Consider the following 21,748-nt stretch of genomic DNA (forward strand, 5'->3'; position numbering starts at 1 on the left):
GTTCCTGAAATATGCTATTAACGCAAAACGTGGATAAATCGATAATCTCTAACTTCTGCGTGAGTTCTATGTTACGGTTTTGAACCATAATATACTTTTTCCTGTTGCTTGCAGTGGGTGGTTTTATCCCCTTGTAAAGATTATTAGATATCTGTCTAATTCTAATAATCTATGCAGGGGATAAAACTGAGAAAACCGCGATAATGTAAAAATGCGTATCTCTGACACTGCCTGTGCGCGGAGAGTCTTAAAACTTGTTAGTCTGCACAAGCGCGTCCCAAAGTTATATGCTGTTTAAATCGTTCGTAGCCACACATATTGCACTACAAATCTTCTGAACTTATGATCAGGAAATTCCTTGTGATCTTAATCCAGTGGAGTCCATTTTTATTGATAGGATTGTTGATTTGTTAGTCAGCCATGTTGATATTTTGATGAACAAATTCGATTCATAGATTGCATGACAAATAGAAAAAAGTTTTTTTAAATTTTTAAAACGCTTTTCACGTCATGTTAATTTTGACAATGCTTTTGGTGCAAATTGTTGGTGTTCTAAACAAACTTTAATTTTGAAAATAATGTATTTTTAACTAAAATGAAGAATACTATTAAAGCGCTTTGATTATTATAAAATTATTATAATACATTTCAACAGTGAAATTTTCTTGGCATGAATTTCTGCTCATACGCGAGCATAATCATTAGAAAAAATAATGTCAGTAATGACTTCATATACGATGCTTTATTGTCATTTCAAGAAAGTATCCATAGCAATATGCTGTTCTTTTGATAGTTTATTTGCGCCTCACATCTTAAAGGTCTAGAAATGGATTTAACTAGTAGTCTTTACAGAGTTCTGTAGATGGGCCCTTTCAATCTTAAATGAGTTTTGTAATAGTCTTGTTAGATCATACACGACATTCAAGTGAAACATGAAGACTTAATGTAGGGGAAGTCAGGGTTGGTTCGACACCTTGTCGTTTTTGTATTTATAGAACTTTTTGAAGAAAAAAAAAAACTAGTACAAGTTATTTATGTAAACTGTTTCAAATATTTGAGTCACATTTTACTGATTAGAATCCTGTCAATTGCCAAAAAACAACAAAATAAACACATGATGGTTTTGATTGACAGCCGATGTAATTTTTTACTGCTGGGACTTAAGGAATTGTGACGTTCATTCAACAAAATTATAGTCTCCGTGTTAAAAGTATTGTTTTATAAACACTTTTGATTAGTTCTGTATCAAAGTGCGTATTTTTTATATTAAACTATATAGCATAAAATGTCACTAAGACTTTTGTGGCCCATGGGGGTAAAATCGACACCATACTTGGTAGTAGTGCAATGCTTATTTGTAGCATGTTAACTTTTTTTAAATATCGTGTCTATATTTTCTACACATGTCCCATAACTATGAACGGCAAATGTAATGATCAAGCTGAGCAAACACTTAGTTAAAAATATCTTGGAAGCTTTAAAACTCGCGACGTCAACAAACCAAGGAGCTTTTAATTAAGGAATTTAGCTATCATTCCCTCATAGAACCTTTACCAAACTCGGACATAAAACATGTACTTTTTTATGGTTCAGGCTTATCAACATTAATATTGTTATGGCTTACTTTAGGCCGGGTAGGCCTAACTGAAGAAAAAAATAGTCGCTGGTTTGGAATCACATTGACCAATGTTCGACTTTTGGCATTCGAGTTGGCAGAGAAAAATAAAATTTTATGAAAAAAAAACAAGAAGAAGATTACTGGAAGATACTGGCTGCCAGGTTATTTTTTAAAGGAATCTGAACCATTCATTCCGTAAACCAGATGCTATCGCCGCAGCTTCTACTATATGGAGTCTGGTCCGATGCTATTTGTAATGAAATTTTTGTTCTTGCTTGTAACTTCATTTTTTTCCATTTTCAATAATGTTTTGTGTTAGTTTTTCATAAAATTGGTACGAATTACTTTATTCATCTTCAATGAAAACTGCAGGTCATCAGAGTTTGTTATTTTAAAGTTATAGCCAATGTGTCGAAATCACCCCACAAGGTGTCGATTCTATGTCATTGCAATGGCCTGATAATCAGTCCTATTTTATTGCGTTCGGCATTCGAGAAGATTCACTCGCACGTTCATTTTCTTCATTTTCGTATCATTTTGCTAGCGACGTCCCACTTTGAGTAACTCATCGGTAGATTCGATTCGACGAAATAAAAATCGGTACCGTATTGCTCGAACAGGAAGGTGCATTCGAGAGATTTTCTGCCGACAGCTCAAGCTGTTGGAAACGCGCAAATTTTACCTCACAAAGAATTTAAACCACTGTCTACGTGAGTAATTAAGTTTAACATAAGTTTATCAACACTCTCATCACTCATATTTATCTCATTTCCAACAAAATTATGGAAAAAATGATTTTGAAGAAGTGCTGAATCCGTTTGTTTACACTCACTCCGACCGCCGGTTGCTTCGACCAACTGTCAAACACATAGAAGCTAGAACAAAAATGTCGATCGAATAGCTTCATCGATTCGAATGGCGAAAACGATACCAATTTTTCTTCCATTCGACTCGAGTGCTTCCGACGGAATCGAATGTCATTCGAATAAAATAATAGGCCTGATTGATTATTGAAATGACACCAATACCAACTTCACTTTACAAAATTTACTGCTCTGTATTGGAATCAACGCGTTAGTCACAATCAATATAACAATCTATGTTGTTTATAATTGTAGTATGGTAGTATTCGAATAATTTTTTAATATTCAATGCTAATTATTAATCCTGTACCATTATTTTTAATATTTTTCAGATTATTGCAATGTATATAAAGATGAATTCTTGTCCCGTGTTTGGTGTCCAACGTTTATTCGTGAAAGTCAGTGGCATCATGTGGCAGTAACATTAGGTAAACTGACACCAAAATCATGTCTCGTTAGTATATATTTAGATGGCCAGCATGTGCATTCTCAAAAAATTAATCCGATATCCAGTACATGGAGTAGTTCCGAACGAAATCATACAAATATATTTCATGCATTTATTGGAACACCGCCAATTTGGCGCAAATATTCAAAGCTTGTGTGGAAACAAGGAGTTTGCAATTTGATTGATGATGTAAGTTCAATAGGAATGAATGAGCTCAATATTTTACTTATTGATATTTATTTTTCTAGTGTTTTGATGCAGTAGCTGTAGCCCGAACATACATGCTTGGACCACATTATGTTGGATCGTTTCAGGACGCACGATTGGAAGATAATGAAGAAATAAACCCTATAATCCCAGAAGATAGGATTGCATTTAGTCTAAATCCTAAAGCCCACTCGTGTATGACGTTGAACAAAATACGTAAAATGTATAACAGAATGGATGCTAAAGCAATTGCAAAACAATTGGGAATGAGTTCTCATGAAAATGCTACTCCAATTATAGTGTTGCATAATGCTGCTGGACATTTGAATGGCCCAGCGCGTACTTTAGGTGGAGTATTAATTGGTTATCTAGGTATTCGGAAATTTAATCCTCTCCCAGTTTCTATGACAATTCACACCGTTGGTGGATGCAGTGTTTTGCTTGGTTTGGTAGCTATGTCACGCGATATTGAAAGTTTATATGCCGCCGTAAAAGCATTAACTTGCATTTTACGGACAAGTAAATCAGCGCGACAAGAAATGAATCAGCGACGTTTCTATCAAACGCTTGGGATGTTATACAAAAGAAAAAAATCGTTGTTAAATTCGCATATTTTACATTTAACGTTCAATTTAGTTGGTACCATTCATAGTGGTCATGAAGCATCTGCAACGCCAAATCCAACTGCATTTCAGGTATGTTTTTTAAGTATATTTTTTATAATGCTGATATTTAACCGTCTTGTCTAAGACCAACAAGTTGCAGATAACCATGCAACTGCATACTAGTATAAGAAATGATCCTCTCGATTTGGCTGCTAATTAACGACTGCTTTATTCTTCTTAATCATTCTCACATACACTTACATTCCTAACCGTAACTCTAACCTAACCAATACCTATACCTATTATTACATCCCTCACCCATACTTAAACCTATTGTTACACTCGGACACCCAGCACGTGGAGTGACCTTCACTCCTCATCTTCATTTTCGGAGTCTTGCAACTCATCTAATAATTAGAAGGCGCACCATTTTTTAATCCTATCGGCCGAATATACTGTTGAATATTGTTTACCTTCCGTGCCTGGAATTGTAACGATTCGGTACCTATCATTTCCTAAAATTTCCGTTATAATCGACGGTCCCTTAAACTTCGGTTCTAATTTTCTACTCCCACCGGGTATAAATTAATCTTTTACCACTAATACCAAACCGTCGACCTTATGTATAGTTGGCCTCTTACGTCTTTTATTAAGTTTGTCTTTTGTCTATTAAGTATGTCTCTTTTTACGTTTTATTTAAATATGTCTTTTGACAAGTTTGTTCTTTTCTCGTGGCATATAATACTTTTTCAAATGTATCTACTTCATGCGCTTCCTTTTCTCCTGTAGGGGAAGGTAGGAAAAGACGGACACGTTAAGGGAAATGGTAAAAATCTAGGGATATATAAGTGCAACGACCATGAAAATGTGCATACATTATCTTGCACTCATGTTTTATCAGAAAATGTGTTGAAGTTTTTAAGTTTCCATCGATTTTTGCGTTTTTTTTTCATGAATGAAAAACATGTTTTTTTCGTGCAGTTTTGAAATGTTCGGGTAAGACGGACACCTGATATGGGAAAGATGGACACCATGAAGGGTAAGATGGACACCTGTAGGAAAGGTTAGAAAGTGAAGAGTTTTACAGTATTTTAACAAATTCTATCGCTTTCCACGTCCTGGTACGTTTATAAACCAATTCTTGGCCTATTGCAACGGTAATTCATTCAGCCATGAATTTAGGAATTGTAAACGGCGCTTGTAATATATCGTAGAATGCAGCATCTAAAGCATTATTGACATATCGCGCGGCTATCGTTGCTCCAGCTTACAGAACAACAGTCTAGAACTTCCTTTTAGGAAATTACTCCGCAAAATGTCCACGATCTCAGTATTTATCATAATAATAGTTTAATCCTTGTTAATAGTTTAATCCACTTTCCACCATGTCAAAATTCAACATTTGATTTTTGTAATCCCTTAGAATTTCTCATCTATTCCTGAACAATGTCATATTAATGCCTCATCTTTTTATTGCTTAAAGTTGTCCAAGTCGTGAGAAGATATTGGATTTCATGAAGCGCCTCATCAGCGTCGAGCGTGTAATAGCATAACGAGAGGCTACTATTTTGACCGGTGTTTCATTTCTCGCTTATTCCAATACTTTCTCTAGTTGCTGATTGATTTATAGCTTCGGAATACCCTTATTTAAGGTATTTGAAGAAATATATTCATCACCAATTGATATAAGAAGTAAAAAAATCAATAAATTCGGTGTCCATCTTTCCCTACAACAAGGTGTCCGTCTTTCCCGCTTTGGTGTCAGAATGTTTAAACCACCAAAAAACAAAATTTTGTATTGCTTTTACTCTCGTTCTTTCGCCAGTTTTTTCATTAATGATCACGACAACCCATTCATGAAATAAAACTTCCGGAAATATAAACAATACAAGTAACAGTGCTTAAGATTCGCAGTGGTCAAATTAGATCCACAAGGGTGCACATGATTGAAAATTTGTTTTGTTCGTGGTTTTAACCAATTTTGTATATATTATGCCAAAAATATTCTCAAATGTGTTGTTTTACCTTCAGTTTGGATTCTACATTGTTGAATTACTCGAAAATTACCTTTTCCATGCATTTATGAGAAGTGTCCATCTTTCCCGCAGTGTCCGTCTTTACCTACCTTCCCCTACCAATAACTGCTATGATTTCGTTTCTTAGCACGTCTTTTGGGTTGTACGCTAAAACCAAAGAGGTAGTGGATACTCCTGTTGTTCAATTTGGCATGGTATTAATTTTGAATTAATTTAACCTGTTCATCCCAACGACGTTCGTTATCGTCTGCCATTGTTCTAACCGCCGTGAGTATAGTTTGATTACTCCTTCCCACTTGTCCATTTCTTCTTGGCGTTCCTTCAGCTACGAATATGTGTTCGATTGTATAATCTTCACAAAATTTCTCAAACACACTCGAAGTAAACACGGTGCCCCTATCTGTTATAATTCGGGTTGGCAATCCAAAAATACAGGCCACCTCCTCTAACATCTCTATAACAGGATGTGTTTTTGTCGACATTACTGCTTTTATGAACACATACTTTGTGAATCCGCAAATCGTCACTAAAATATGTTCATTTCCTTTGACCGATTTGATAAAAGGCCCTAAGTGATCTATATGGATTGTATGAAACGGCCTTGGTTGTTTCGGTATTGGGTTAAACCACCCTTCTGGCTTGCCACCTTTTTCCTTAAAATATGCACATTTTGGGCATGCATCAATGTATGATCGTATGTACTTGCGCATTTTCGGAAACCAAAATATATCTTTGACCAGCGCTAAAACCTTTTCCACCCCAACATGTCCCTTATGGTCGTGGTAACTTTTAATCATTCTCCATCTTACTCTAACTGGTACAACGAAGCATTTTTTACCCTCCACTAGCCTAAAAAGCCTGTGATTCTCTACCACGTAGCTATTTTTGATTTGTGTGTCTTCATCGCACATCGCTTCTCTCGATAAAATATCAACAATTCTAATTAGGTTTTTATCTTGATCTTGCATTGTTACTAGGAAATCAGTATTAGCTATTTCTATATTCAATATACTTTCTGCTACTGTATCTACTAGACATGGGCAAAATGATTCTTTGCGACGAATCGAGCGAGCTGGCTCTTTTATCAATAAGGATTCATGAGTGAGCGGTGATTCGTCCGCTCGCGATAATCACATAGTGATTAGAACGATTTTCGGTGTAAATACCGTCCTTCGTTTGGCATTGTCCAAAAGCATGCAGTTTTTTTCCAACTCTAGAGATTATGGTCAATGCTACGCAAAAAAAGTTTAAATTAAGAAATACTTACTATCATTATATCTAATGAAAACATATTCCTATCTTAAAACCTATTCTGGTACGAGGCATATACGTAAAAGGCCTTTTTTAATTATAATAAATAATTATATTAAAAACTATTAAGTTTTGGAAGCTCTTTCAACCCAAAAATACAGTGTGATGAACAAAATATCTCCAACAAAGTAATTCATTTTATTATTTAATTCACTTCATAATTAAAAATAATTTACATAATTGAGATCATATAACAGTACTAATATAATTCAACATCTTACGCACAAACGATTTTAAGGCTATGAACAATGTTTTAACTATATAAACACGTATGACGGCATATTTGCTAAGGCTCGTGCTGATAATTTTGTTGCAGGAAAAGAATTTGAGACATTTTTTTAGGCAATAGTTTTGACCGTTTGTCAGAATATATATTCCCTGCCTTCGAAAAAATCCGTTCACATGGAACTGACGTCGCCAAAATGCAATACAGTTTAAGAACAATTTGATAAACTGCTGGAAATTGGCCCTTATATGATTTCCACCACGAGAGAGGATCAGCAGTAAATTCTATGCATTCCATTTTCAAATACTCATCTAGTTCTAGTTTTGCGGCCGTCTCTGGATTTATATTGTGTCTTACTCGTTTTATTTTTGATGTAAAATCACTGAACAAACATTCGTAGCTAGGGTCGGTGAATGCTTGCTGAGTAATTGGTTCTTCCGCTGATGAATTATTTGCTTTGAACGGTACCATAGCTTCGATCAAGCTTTGGTAAGTTTCTTCATACCTGTCCCGATCATTCTCAAAACTATGGTTTTTCATACGTGGATCCAAAAGCAAAGCTTGGTTAACCAGCTTATTCTCTAGATAAGGCTTACCCTTTTCTAAAAGGCCCTGGATTAAAATAGAAATTAGTTTTTTCACTGGAGGTTCTAATTCATCAGACATTTCCTTTTCTATTTTTTGCCGTAGTATGTTTAATAATATGCCCATTTTAGATATTGTTACCGATTTTTCTGCTGAAATTACTTTAGTAACGTGATCAAACGTTTGTAGCACTTTAACGCTTTGTTCCATCACCAACCAATCTTTGGTGGATAAATCATGTTTATATTTCATGATATCCAAACATGACAAAATTGGAATCTTATTCTTATGGAATCGGTTGATCATGTCATATGTCGAATTCCATCATGTCAACACATCCTGCTTCAATTTTAAAACAATGAAACCCAGTTTCTGTTGCGCTTCGGCTAATTTATGGGTTGCGGTGCTATTTTTTTTGAAAAATCTCACAATTGTTTTTATTTTTTCTACAGTGTCTGAGATCGACTTTTGCACAGCATTTTGCACGATCAGGTTGAGAGTATGTGCAAAACATGGCAGATGAGTAAATTTAGTCTGGCGTACTCTAGCTTTCATGTTTGCAGCATTGTCTGTAACCACTGCATGAATTTTATCGTGGATTTTAAATTTTTCTGCTACATTTTTTAAACAAATGGCAATATTATCAGCCGTATGTTTGTTCGGAAACTCTGTACATTCTAATAAATTGGAGCAGAGATTTGATTCATCGTTTATATAATGAACTGTAACAGCCATAAAGCTGGTATTATTGGAATTGGTCCACCCGTCAGAAGTTAGTGCTAATGATGTTGTTTTGCTCAAATTATCTGTAAGTTTTGCCAATTCTCGCTGATAATTGCTTTCAAGTAAACCATTTGAAAGGGTTTTACGAGAAGGAACCTCATACTTGGGATTTAACATACGTACGAATTTTTTAAACTTTTCTCCTTCTACGATGTTGAAAGGTAAACATTCGTCGCAAATCATTTCAAGTAAGGCTTCATCTAATTCACTTTTTTGAGCAATAGTTAGCGGCTTATTTGCGTCAAAGAAACGTAAAAGATCCCCCTGCTTTTTTGACGGGCCTGCAGCAGGCAACGTAGTTTCGTCCCTATCTGTCGATTGTATTGAAGAAGTAGTAGCTGTAGGAGCATTTCTCTCAATCGGAATAGTATGGTGCATAGATTTCATATGTCGCTTCAGATTCGAACTAGATTTGTTGGAAAATGAAATCGCCTTGGAACAATAGCGACATTTGGCCGTATTTCCTTGGTCTTCAAAATGTTGCCATATGTCACTAGTCTTGGAAGACATACTTTCACCCTAGAAAATAAATAATTTAAATAGTGTTACATTTTTTAATAATTGATATTATTCTGTTATTACCTTTTCCTAACACTTGCAAACAGATGAATCTTGAAGGCAGGTTCCGGCAGAATAATTATTATAATTATACATAAAAAATAAGATAGATTATGTTAAACTTACCTTTATATGTTAATAATTCCTAATATTCACTGTCAAAAGTATTAGACTTCACTTTTAAGTAATCACTTTTAAAGTAACTAGACTCGACAACACGCAACAAGAATGACAAGTAGAACAATATTAAGGCTTCATTGACTGTCTGCTCCTGATTTTTCGTCCGTTGAATTTTCCATAGTATGCGTGGGGTATGTACACTCCAACTAGTACAGTGAGCATTCATGTTATGCAGTTCATACGATATTAATTATTTTTACTTTTACTGCACACTATTTTTTTAATACAAAAATAAGCTTAAAAGCATATTGCATAAAAAGAATTATTTTGGTTGTAATTTTTATGCTGTAGTATGACTAGCAATAAAATTAATCTAACCATGAGAGGAAATTATAATGTTATCTTGATAACATTAATGCATGTTTTGAGCTTCAATTCGATTGTTTTTCATTTAAATGTTTTATTACAATGCCATTACTTTTGTAAATTACAGTTATTTTTAAAAATCACGTTAATAATCATCTCCGTAGCTCGAGTACTGCGTAACTCGAGATCAAACTGTATCTGTTCATTCATAAAATAACGAACTTTTTAGACAATAGCGATAACCAAACAGGAAATGGAATGCAAGACAGTGTGCGAATTGTACACGGATCATTATCATAGTGTGAGGCAATTTGTCTCCCTCCCATCAATGTGTTTCAAGCAGCAGATACAGGGATTGCGATCAAGTTTAAAATAGCTACAACGTTTTACTATGGTAAAATGAAATAAATAAATTCCTGCAGTGAAACAACGATGAAGCTATTACTAGTATAAAATCCAATAAATTTAGCACACTTAGATTTTTTGCTTCCTTCGAGTTGCTCTTCTTTATTTCGTATCGTCTGCCGGTGACAGCTGTCATCGACCAGGTCTATATACACGCGACATGAGGTGTGGTTAGGTAGCATTTACACGTATCACGCTCAAGGTTTACATTTTCTCATCTGCAAGGTTTACAACTCGGCCTATTCTGACATCTAAAATTGCCCTCAATTTACATTACATTTAAATAAATTTGTGTCGCATCATACGATTCGGGAAAAAGGTCAACATCTGCCGCAATCCAATGCCTAAGTTTATCAGACTCTAAAATACCATCATAAGGAATTTGTGTGTGTTGGAAACCATCGATATCTTTTATCACGTAACGGTCATTTGGAAGTCGTTTGTCAATTATATAAGCGCCTTTAAACTTGGGAATAAATTTTTTGCGAAATTCAAGATGAACGCGAAAAGATTCAAGATCTCTAGCATGTACGTTTTTGTCATCTAAGTATTCGGTAAATTCATCAATTATGGTTCCGCGTTGTTCAACACCGAATAGTAAAATGGAAGGTGTGTAGTTTGTTGATGAGTGTACTGTGTTATTGAGTGCATATTCGACATCCGGCAATCTAGAACACCAATCTGCATGATCTAAGGGATCTGTTAATTTACTAAGCATAGGTTGGATTACCCTGTCAACCCTCTCAACCTGGCCATTGGCTTGAGGAGAACAAACTGCGTTTTGAATATGAATTATATTATTATCCTCTAGAAACGTTTTAAACTCATGAGAAGAAAAACAAGTAGCACGATCACTCACTATCCGTCGGGGACGACTATAATAATTGAAGTATTGCTTTAGAACTAAACACACTTCTCGAGTATTGGTTGAATTAGTGGGGTACAATTTTGTGAACTTTGTAAAAGAATCAATTACCACCAAAATATACTTTTTTTTCGATCTTATAGATGATAACGGACCAAAATGGTCGATGTGAAGAGTATCGAAAGGTACCGGACTTTTTGGTATAGTGTGCAAGTTGCGTTTATTTTCTCTGGAGGGGGCAGAGAAGAGAATGCATTTAAGACAATTTTGAATAAAATTTTGTACATGATTTTTCATTCCAGGGAACCAATAATGTTTGGTAATTTGAGAACAGCATTTATCTACTCCTAAATGGCCAATGTTTTCGTGAATATTACGAATAATGCTTTTAATTAATTCTTTTGGAACCATCATTTGCAATTTCTTCTGAGGAGATTCACGATAGACAACACCATCTTTTAAAAGGTATCCTACGGTTGGCTTATTTTCCAGATCAGATTTAAGTTTCGAGATGTCAGGATCACGGCACTGTGCAATTTGCAACTGCGTATCAATGTCCAAATCATCAACAACTCCCACTGTTTGGATACGACTAAGTGCATCGGCATGACCCATAGTCGTTCCAGGTCGATATTGCATGGTATATTGGTAGTTCTCCAAGAACAAAGACCACCTTGCAATTTTGGCGGAACAATTTCGATTTTTTAAAGTTTCCACAAGCGAATTGCAATCGGTCACTATCTTCAGAGGTATACCATGTACGTACGAATGAAAACGTTTGAGAGCGTAAATCACTGACAAAGTTTCCAACTCGTAGCTGTGGAGGTTCGATTCACTAGGAGAAGCAGTTTTTGAAAAATATGCCACTGGATGAAATTTGCCATCATTCTGCTTTTGAAGTAGCACCGAACCAAACCCAACGGTACTGGCATCGCAGTGCAATTCAGTTTCCCGATGGGGGTCATAAATAGCTAATACAGGAGCATTCATTAATCTTGTTTTTAAATCATTAAACGCTTTCAAGCAATTGTCATCAAACTTAAAAGATACGTTTTCTTTAAGCAAGTTGCTGAGAGGTTTGGCAACACTCGAAAATGACGGAACAAATCGCCTGAAATAGGAGAAGAGACCCAAACAACGTTGAACCTCTTTAGGGGTTTTGGGAACGGGATAATTTTGTATAGCTTTAAGGTGGTGGTCACTTAGTTGAATTCCTTTAGAAGTTACAAAATAGCCAAGGTAATCCAAACTGCTGCATGCAAATTTACATTTATCTAGTCTCAACTCTATTCCGTTTTTTCTAAGCGTTGTCAAAACCGCAGCTAGTATTTTCAAATGATCTTGGAAATTCTTTGACGCTATAATGATGTCATCGAGATAGACAACTAGCTTTTCCTCTTCAATAAATTCACGTAAAATGTTATTAATAAACCTCTGGAAGCTTGAAGGAGCGTTTTTAAGGCCAAATGGCATTTTCAAGTATTCGTAATGCCCGTCTGGTGTTACGAATGCAGTATATTTGATGGATTCTTCGTGCATATTAATTTGATGAAACCCGCTCTTCAGATCCAAAAGCGTAAAAATCTGTTTACTACTTAGATGCTCGAGACAAGTATCAATTAGGGGTATGGGGTAGTTGTCACGTATGGTAATCTTATTTAACGGACGGTAATCAACGCACATACGCACCTCACCATTCTTTTTACGCACTAACACAATAGCAGATGCATATGGAGAATTGCTTGGTCGAATAATCCCTTTTTCTTATAGATCTTTGACTACATCACGAACTTGATTGCGTTCTGCAAAAGACAACCGCCTCGGTTTACAAAATATGGGTGTTTCGTTTGTGACACTAATTTTCATGGAATATTTCGATTTTTCAATGGGCTCATTTAGCACCTCAAGGTAATTTTTCTGTATGCATGAATTTATGAGACAAATATCATCTTCACTTAAATTGTTTCCTATATCCAATGTATTTGATTCTGTTCTAAGGTCAATGGCACACAACTCCGAAAAAGTTTTAGAAATGGTTTCGCTTTTGGAATAATTATGATTATTCATAACACTATCAAATTCGCTAACAGGTAGATTTTCTTTTGGTATACAAATGGATTGCAAAAAAATGTCTGCCTCTTCCCTTGACTTTATTTTAAGAATACCCAACGAATTAAGACGCGCTTTCACGTGTGTTTCTATAGTGCATTTATTTGTATTCAATAAGCTCATCAAATTTTCACGCGAGTAACGATAACATATATATTTCAAATGAATATTCATTCTTTCCAATAAATCTCTTCCAACAATCATTGGCCAAGCTCTTTGATGTTTGGGCAGTATAATAAAAGAATGAATAACGTTTGTATTCCGAAAACCAATAGTGCCTTCTACATGGCCCAATGATGTGAGTAGCTGATTACCTAGGCCACGGAATCCGGACAGCCGAGGATTAAATTTATGGTTTGGCACAAGCTGCTCGCTGAGAAAACTTTTAGGGCTGCCGGAATCAAACAAACAACAAACACGTAAATACACTTTGCTAAATTCATTGTTATTCTCAAATGCGACACTTACCTCCTGAACTGGATCTATTCTAACCCCTCCTTCAGCATGGTGAATTCCACTATCGTCACGATAGTTGCCCTCAACTGCAACAGCTACCGACTGATTACGACGCGAACCATCATTAATCGAGTAAAGCGGTGATTGTGGTTGCAAATATCCTCTCAATGTGTTGCTTTCATTTGGTTGTTGGTTTGTAAAAATCTCTTGATCGCACGGCGCAAATACTGCAGCAGGCATTCGGTGGCTTACTCGCGGACATTCCTGTCTTTTATGGTCAGGATCACCACACAGGAAGCATGATTGGACTGGCTGGCGAGGTTTTCGGCATTGGTTGGAATAATGGCCGAAACTGGAACAATTATAGCAACGAACTTCTTCACGCTTGTTGGCTGGCTGTGTTTTTGTATTCACAGATGGTGTTGATGTAAAGCGATTAGCTGGTAGCATGCGAGGCATGGGAGCTGGAAGCTCACGCATTTGGTAATGCATCTCACACCGCTTCACATGGTCGATGAGATCGTAAATGTCTTTGTACTCTTTCGCCACAAGATTGTTGTACATAGGATCGCGCGATAGTCCTCGGATGACGTAAGTTGTTATCGCCTCGTTGCTCACATTTCCCGTAGTACCAAGGGCGTTCACGCGAAAAATGTAAGCTGTATGCGCACTTATTCTAACAACAAACACAAACACGGTCATTTTTTATTTCAGTAAACACTTTATTGAAACATAAAGTACACTTTCACAACACATTCAGAATCCTTCATACTCACGAATGACGTCATACAGCAAAGTACCGGGTCGAGCCAGGCTGCGGGAAACTTGTCGACAATCTGCGTTGACTCTTTTCAGTAAATTCTTACCTGTCTATCCACGCACTGCATGTGCGTCTGTGCACACTGTTTATTCACTGCACACTTCACCAAAACACACCGGCGCACGAAATGCGCATCAACGCACAAACACTGCGCGCGGGACTTAGAACAAAACACGCACAACCATCTCCGGCAAAGCGTCGCGCTGTACTGGTGGTTTTGTACGCGTAGGAAGGGGGGACATACGGAGCGATGGTTCGATGCTGTAGTGTAAGCGAGACAACACGATGTGACGAGCAGCTCCAAGTTGAGCTCGCTGAAAGAAGACACACACACATTCACAGACGGCTCGTCAAAGCACGGTATTTGTATTGGTGTTAGTGAAGCGCGCGTGTAAAACAGAATGCGAACTCTCATCGCAGCGCGTTTCTCCTTGCTTCCTCAAGCTTCCTCATACCCCTCGGCCTGAATCACTCAAAATTTGGGGTCTCATTGTTTGCGTGGCTGTTCTTCTCGCTACGTATTTTGGATGGGCAGGGCGCTCGCGAGCTACCCTGTTTTTTCTGCACGGATTTTGGATAGGCAGTGCGCTCGCAAGCTAGGCTGTTTTTTTCTGCATGGATTTTGGATAGGCAGTGCGCTCGCGAGCTAGGCTGTTTTTTCTGCATGGATTTTAAGTATACAGGCCGCTCGCGAGCTACCCTGATCTTCTCGCTACGTATTTTGGACAAGCAGTGCGCTTGCAAGCCAGACTGTTTTTCTCTATGTGTTTTGCACATACGATGCGCTTGCGCTCTGCGATGTTTTATACGTCTGTTTTGAATAGGCAGTGTGGGTAAACGACAGTAGTTTGTGATGTTTTTTTTTTTAAATAAAAACGTTAATTTGAGTTTTAGTTATAACCACAAAAAAATATTTGATTTTTTTACATGTGGCTATTTACATTCCGTATAAGCCCAACAGTATTATAGATTTTGATTTTTTTTCTCGGGGCAACTAGTTTCAAACGAGCTTTTTTATATTTTTTTATGCGAGCGGGCGAATCATATTTTTCTGGAATGAAGAGCGGCGAGCGCTCGCTCACTAATGGGAGCGAGCGAACCTTATGATTCCCGCTCTTCTTACCCATGTCTAGTATCTACCTCTCTTGGTCTCTCTACTGGTGATCTACTTAAAGCATCAACATGTTGCATATGCGATCCACTTCTATGCTCGATTTCAAAATCATACTCCAATAATGAGGCCCTTCACGATTCTAGTCAGTTTTTTGTATGGAGTTTGACAGTTGGAGGCTGAAATCATGTAAACACTCCATACAAAACCACACAAAAAAACTAGCCTGCAATTTTCAGTCTAGATTATTTTAGCCTAAAAGCTAGAATTAGATTTGATTACCTGCTCAAAAATACGGTGTTGTTTACATTTATCCCAAGGTGCATTAAAGAAATCAGGTGGTGGAATCTGGAATCAAAGTGTATGTAGTCCAGGTGGTCTCATAGCATTTTTTATAACCAAATTTGAATATCATTTTTTGGCAGGGTGGGTGAAAACTTTTGTTCAAGTTTTCTTGAAGCTTGACGAATACAAAAAACACTCTTAAAATCCTCGTTCATAAGAAGAAGCGAAAAAACAGCCTTCTAAATTCATACATCTTGGGATAAGCCCACCTGTATATTATATTCACTTAGATAGCTGCTCGAAAACTGCTATACAATGCTAACAGCTGACAGGCTGAAATTTCAGCCTACGAACTTAAAACGGAAAGGGCGCCAATCTTAGAAAATATCTCGCTATTCGTGAATTCATCTCTTTCTTCTTATATGCATCTCGTTCCGCTGCACAGTCTGTTTTCAACACAAAACTTTTACCTATCAGATAGTGTCTGAATCGTTCGACCAGTGGCGGATTTTCCTATAAGAGGACTGAGCGGCCGCGGGGGGGCCCGGCCTAAAGGGGGCCCCAAGCTAAACCTCCACATGTTAAATCACTTTTATAAGCGATTGATTTTTTGTTTTTATTGCACAAATGAACGGAAACTAAATCATTCTCAAAGTAGTTCATTCTTACAAGTGAAGAATGTGTTGATAACGTTTATAGCAATTAAAAGTTGATATGAGCTTTGGAGATAATTTTTGAAGGCCAAAACAAATTTTACATACTTTAGCACTCTTTCATATTAAAAACAATAAATCCTCTCCTGATAATAAGTCATAAAGATGCTCCTGGGATGATTAATATATATTTTTTAAGAACTTCCTAAACGGTCTCGATTGCAAGGACGAAAAGACTACAAATACGCAAGTGCAGGATAATCATTGTCGGACGCTTGGATTTCAGGCACTTTTTATGTATCTGTGAAACAAGAAATCACACAAGCTTTGTATAGTGGCTTTCACTGCTCATGTAGATGAATGAGCAAACAAATGTAGTGCAAACTCTGCTCTAACAATACAAAAGTATAAATGAGTAAAATTCAGATCTTTTTGTCAGGTTTTCCAGATATGCCTTTATCTAGATATGCCTAGATCTCTACTGAAATTCGGAAAATCTGGAGTTTTAATAACTACAGTTTATTATTTCATTGTTCATTGATTTATTTCAATATACAAGACTCTTAGCTTAGAAAAACGACCTAATGCGCACTTGTATTGAAAAACTACTACAGAGAATGAAATGCTTCTTTACACCAAACACTAGTAACACTAGTATAACCACACAGAAAACTTTTTTTACTGAACTTCAGCAAAATTTTACTGAAATTTTTTTAACTGAAAGTTCAGTAATCCTTTCAGTAAAAATAATGTTTACTGAATCATTCAGTAATGTTCGGTGCTCACCAAAATGACAGCTCGTTTACTGGAATCCCAGTGAAGCCATTCTCATATTACTGATTTTTCAGTAGTTGGTAGCGATTAAAAAATGACGAAATATTTCTTTTAAATTGAGTTTTTATTTATGTACCAGTAAAATATTCTATTACTGAACCGTTTCAGTAAAAAACTTTACTGAAGCCAGATGAGAAAATCTGCTGTATAGTATTTGAATATAGTTTTGATTTTTGCACTACCGGAATCAACGATGATGTACATCCTAAAAATATGCAAAATATGTTAGCTTGATTACACGAAGACTATAGATCCTATTTGGGCCGGTCTGGGGGTAAAGCCGTTAACTCGTACGACGTAACTACATGCCCGTCATGGGTTCATGTCCCGAATAGACTGTGCCCCTAAACGTAGGACTGACTATCTTGCTACGGGAACAAAAAGTCATTGAAAGCCAAGCCCACTTCACTAGTGGGTACAGGCAGGCCTTGACCAACAACGGTTGTTATGCCAATGAAGAAAAAGATAGATGCTATTAAAATAATTAACTAACTGCCATAAAAAACGACAGAAGAAAATTAATCCCTAACGAAATCAGGATGACATATTTGGTATTCTCAACGAGATATTCAAAAAAATGCAATATAATTTTCTGGACTTTTAAGGAAACCAGGGGCTTTTCTACCCCAATTCTATCCCCCGCTTAGGGCCCAGAGATGGATAAATCCGCCTCTGCGTTCGACACTAGCTACAACCGCCAGCATTTCCAGTTCATAGCTATGATATTTCATTTCTGTCGGATTTGTCTTTCTGTTGAAATAACTGACTGCATGCCATTTGTCTGATGACTTTTGTAGTAATATGCCAGCTATCGCTGCACTTGATGCATCTGTATGTAATTTTGTCGGTGCATTTAAATCGTATAACACCAAAATTGGCCTTTGTTCTAATCGTTTTTTAATTTCATCGAACGCATCTTGTTGCTCTTGCTTCCATTCTAACTCGAAATCTTTTTTCAGCAGTTTTAACATAGGTGCCGCTATAATACTAAAATCTTTCACAAATCTTCTGAAAAAACCTGCCAGTCCCAAAAATTGTTGAACTGCATGTGCCGTCATTGGATTTGGAAAATCTGTCACCGCTTTTGTTTTCGTTTCTCCTGGCCTCACTCCATTTCTACCCATTTCAAAACTGAGAATTTCTACATTTTCTTTGAAAAAATGGCTTTTCTCCAGGTTTATCGTAAAACCTTCCTCTCTTATTACTTGTAATAGCGAACCACTTGACGTAGAAAAAGTCGTTAAATCTTGACTATCCTCATGAATCGGAATTTGGTAATAACCACTAAACAAGTCGAGAGTTATAAACATCTGAGCCCCATTTAATTTTTGTAAGCACTGCTCTATACCTGGCCTATGATTTTTATCCTTTATTGTTTTCCTATTCAGCATTCGATAATCGGCTGCCATTCTAAACTGTCCATTTTTCTTCGGCACCAATAATGTCGGGCTATTGTATGGTGCTTCTGATTCCTTTATGATTCCAGTATCTAACAACTCACTTAAAACTTTTTCGCGCGCTAACTCGATCTTACGTGGCTTCACATATACAGCTACATTATCCATGAGTTGTATTCTCATCGTATTATTTCGGGCACATCCAACTTCCTTCATATTCAGTGCGAAACTCTTTTTGTACTTTTTTACCAATTCTAACAATTTTTTATTTTCCTTTGTATCATCTTCTGACTTGATCATATTCTCGATAACTTCAATTGGTTCAGTCCCTTCAATTGTAAAAATATCAAGCTCTAATATTTCATCCTCATTATGAATATTTGTGTTTTTATCTAAACTAAATACCAATTGATTATTTCGTTTTACTATCACTAATCCATCTTGTTCGAGGACATCTTCTTCTAATATAATTAAGTATTTTGCGCCCACGACGGTACTATCAGCAACTCTAAACTCAACACCACATTATCCACGCTGACCTTTGCACGTACCTTTTCCTTTACTTTTACCTCGACTTGTCCGAAACCTTTCAGTGTCTTATCGCTTAGTTTTATGATCCCGAAACTATTCACCCATTTTTCTTGAATTGTAGAAACTTTGGCTCCCGTGTCAATAAGTGTTTCGAATGTTTAATCCTCCACTGTAACAATTTTTTAACACGCCCTCTCTTTCTCTACTACACGCATATGTGTAAGTTTCTTATCCGTCGCTTGTCTCACCACACTACGGCAATCTCTTTTCAAATGCCCTTCCCGTCCACACGCATAGCACTTAACTCTTTCACACTCTCTCGTTACATGTCCCGATCCGCCGCATTGGTAACATTTTAGCGCTCTCCTCGTATTGTCGAATTGTATTGGTGTACGCCTACGCGTGTCCTTTATTACAACTTTCTGTTCTATCATCTGTATACCACTTCTCCCAGCCGCTTCTACACCTTCTAACCATCGTAATTCCGCCAAAAGTTCTTGCACGGTTGACACTCTACCAATAGTCGCTTGTACACGCTCCCGCAATTCGTTCAATCCGCTCGGAATGTACATTAAAATTGTTTCTTCTCTAACTTACTTATCCGGCGCTACAACACTGTTGTGGCGTTTCTTCTCTAAACTGTTTCTTCTCTAAACTGCCCCTTTTTACCCATAGCCAGTGTTGGAAAACGTTTGCTTCCCGTGTAAAAAAGAATTAAATTCTTTAGACTACTTCTACGCAGTGCCAAAAAATTAGTGTTTTTTATTCTCTCTCTTATAATCGTTTGTACACTTGCTCGCTTTGTCGTTAAGGGCCGATTTCGCGGTTTTTCTCCCTTTTTATATGTTTTGAACCGGATCAAAACATCGCCTGGTCTGACAGATGTTGGAACCTTACAAATGTTTCCAACAGCCAGCATCTCATACACATAGTCCATCGGCGCTTCACGACGACTCCATTTTCTACCAGCCAACCAGTTGTGATAAAACAATTCGTTTTTCGTCGCAGGAAAACCGATCTCTAATTGTTGCTTGAAACTCTCCCAGGTTTTAATCATCGCTTGAATGCTTTCCCACCACAACTTTGCCGAACCGCTTAAACTTAACCGCGCACAATGCAGCTTCACTGCATTTGCATCAATATGAATGTGCTCTACTTATTTCATTTGCTCTCACTGAAAATCATAGGGGCACTCAGCAAAAGTGAATGACTCTCAGCTAAGTTACCTTGTTCAACTTCTGTTCTGCCTCACAAGGTGGGAATAGAATTGGAACCAAATTTTGCCCGTTTTGTATGGAAAAAGTTTTTCTGTGTAGGGAACGTGTAACAAGCGTATCAGTTCCCTATCAGTTCCCCCTGATCCACGCTTTGGAGCGTTCGTGCGACAAACTTGCACTCCTTAATCACATTTCACGCATTGATTTCATTACCCATCATTGCTACAACAAATTGCTTTTCCAGATTCAAACTTGGGAAATGGGAGTGCAAAAATAATGGTGGACTATTCATCACTCATGCATTTGTACCGTACCAACCATCCATACACAACCATTGCAATGCTGGGTAATTTTTCTTTTTATGAATGATACACACACTCTCTTCACCGGTCAACCTCAGCTCAGACGACCCTACCATCGGACTGTTTATTTGTTTTGCATCGATCCATAATATCATTCAGAGTAAGCGAAAGTATCAGGCGTATTCTATACTTGTAATAGAGTCGTCTCTACGTCGGGTTGATGAATTTTGTATGTTCATTTGTATCGAAAAGCCCACCATGGAGTTCATTTTCACGACTCGAGTTCAGAATAGAATAAGTCTATAGAAATGCGAATCTGTAAACACCATGAACATGCTATTTTTAACATTAGTTTGTTCATATTTTAAATGCTTAAAAATCAAAATAGCAAGGACATAGTTAGAAAAAGTGGACAATTTATGAGGCATATTGAAATTTTAAAGTCGACAGTTATTTCCCAACAACGTACACAATACGGCTTATTCGCGGTTGGAGTCACGACGGTTAAAATTTTAATATACAGTTTATTTGAAAATAGTAAAATAAATATAATCTTTTCAGGATCTGCTGTGTGATTTTCCAATATGGCTTGATCAATCAAACGAGCTGATTCGTTCATTGTTGGAACATCTGTTGGAACTTTGTGCAGAATCCAATGAAAAACTAACAATCATTCGAATGATGCATGATTTACAGGTAAGTGGATTTTTATATGTCCATATATATGTGTATATATGTTTATATAAATATATACACATATATATATATATATATATATATATATATATATATATATATATATATATATATATATATATATATATATATATATATATATATATATATATATATATATATATATATACTCATATATAATCAGCAATATATATATATATATATATATATATATATATATATATATATATATATATATATATATATATATATATATATATATATATATATATATATATATATATATTTCGTGGTAACCGTGAGTGCATACCAAATCATCAAACTTGTTTCGACAAAATAGT

The 21,748-nt window shown here is 36.5% G+C and overlaps 2 protein-coding genes across 5 annotated transcripts in view; one reads left to right on the top strand and one right to left on the bottom strand.

Annotated features, from left to right (window-relative positions):
• The window catches only part of LOC120900094 (WD repeat and FYVE domain-containing protein 3-like), a 323,997-nt gene that overhangs the window by 11,819 nt on the left and 290,430 nt on the right, over window positions 1-21,748 (top strand). For all 4 annotated transcript variants that reach the window (XM_040306684.1, XM_040306681.1, XM_040306683.1 and 1 more), the window contains exons 2-4: window positions 2,814-3,118; window positions 3,178-3,831; window positions 21,273-21,407. The gene's annotated coding sequence lies outside the window, so the exon portion shown is untranslated. The remainder of the gene's footprint in view (window positions 1-2,813; window positions 3,119-3,177; window positions 3,832-21,272; window positions 21,408-21,748) is intronic.
• On the bottom strand, window positions 13,228-14,263 carry LOC120900095. Its single transcript, XM_040306686.1, has 2 exons — window positions 13,574-14,263; window positions 13,228-13,496 (listed from the first exon to the last, which is right to left on the bottom strand). Exons 1-2 carry the CDS (start codon window positions 14,261-14,263, stop codon window positions 13,491-13,493), a joined length of 696 nt encoding a protein of 231 aa, XP_040162620.1. The 3' UTR covers window positions 13,228-13,490.

The sequence above is a fragment of the Anopheles arabiensis genome, chromosome 3, assembly GCF_016920715.1.
Source record: "Anopheles arabiensis isolate DONGOLA chromosome 3, AaraD3, whole genome shotgun sequence".
Taxonomy (NCBI): Eukaryota; Metazoa; Arthropoda; class Insecta; order Diptera; family Culicidae; genus Anopheles; species Anopheles arabiensis.

Excerpts from the sequence above, each read along its gene's own strand:
- LOC120900095 (XM_040306686.1), bottom strand. The coding sequence starts at position 14,263 with ATGACCGTGTTTGTGTTTGTTGTTAGAATAAGTGCGCATACAGCTTAC.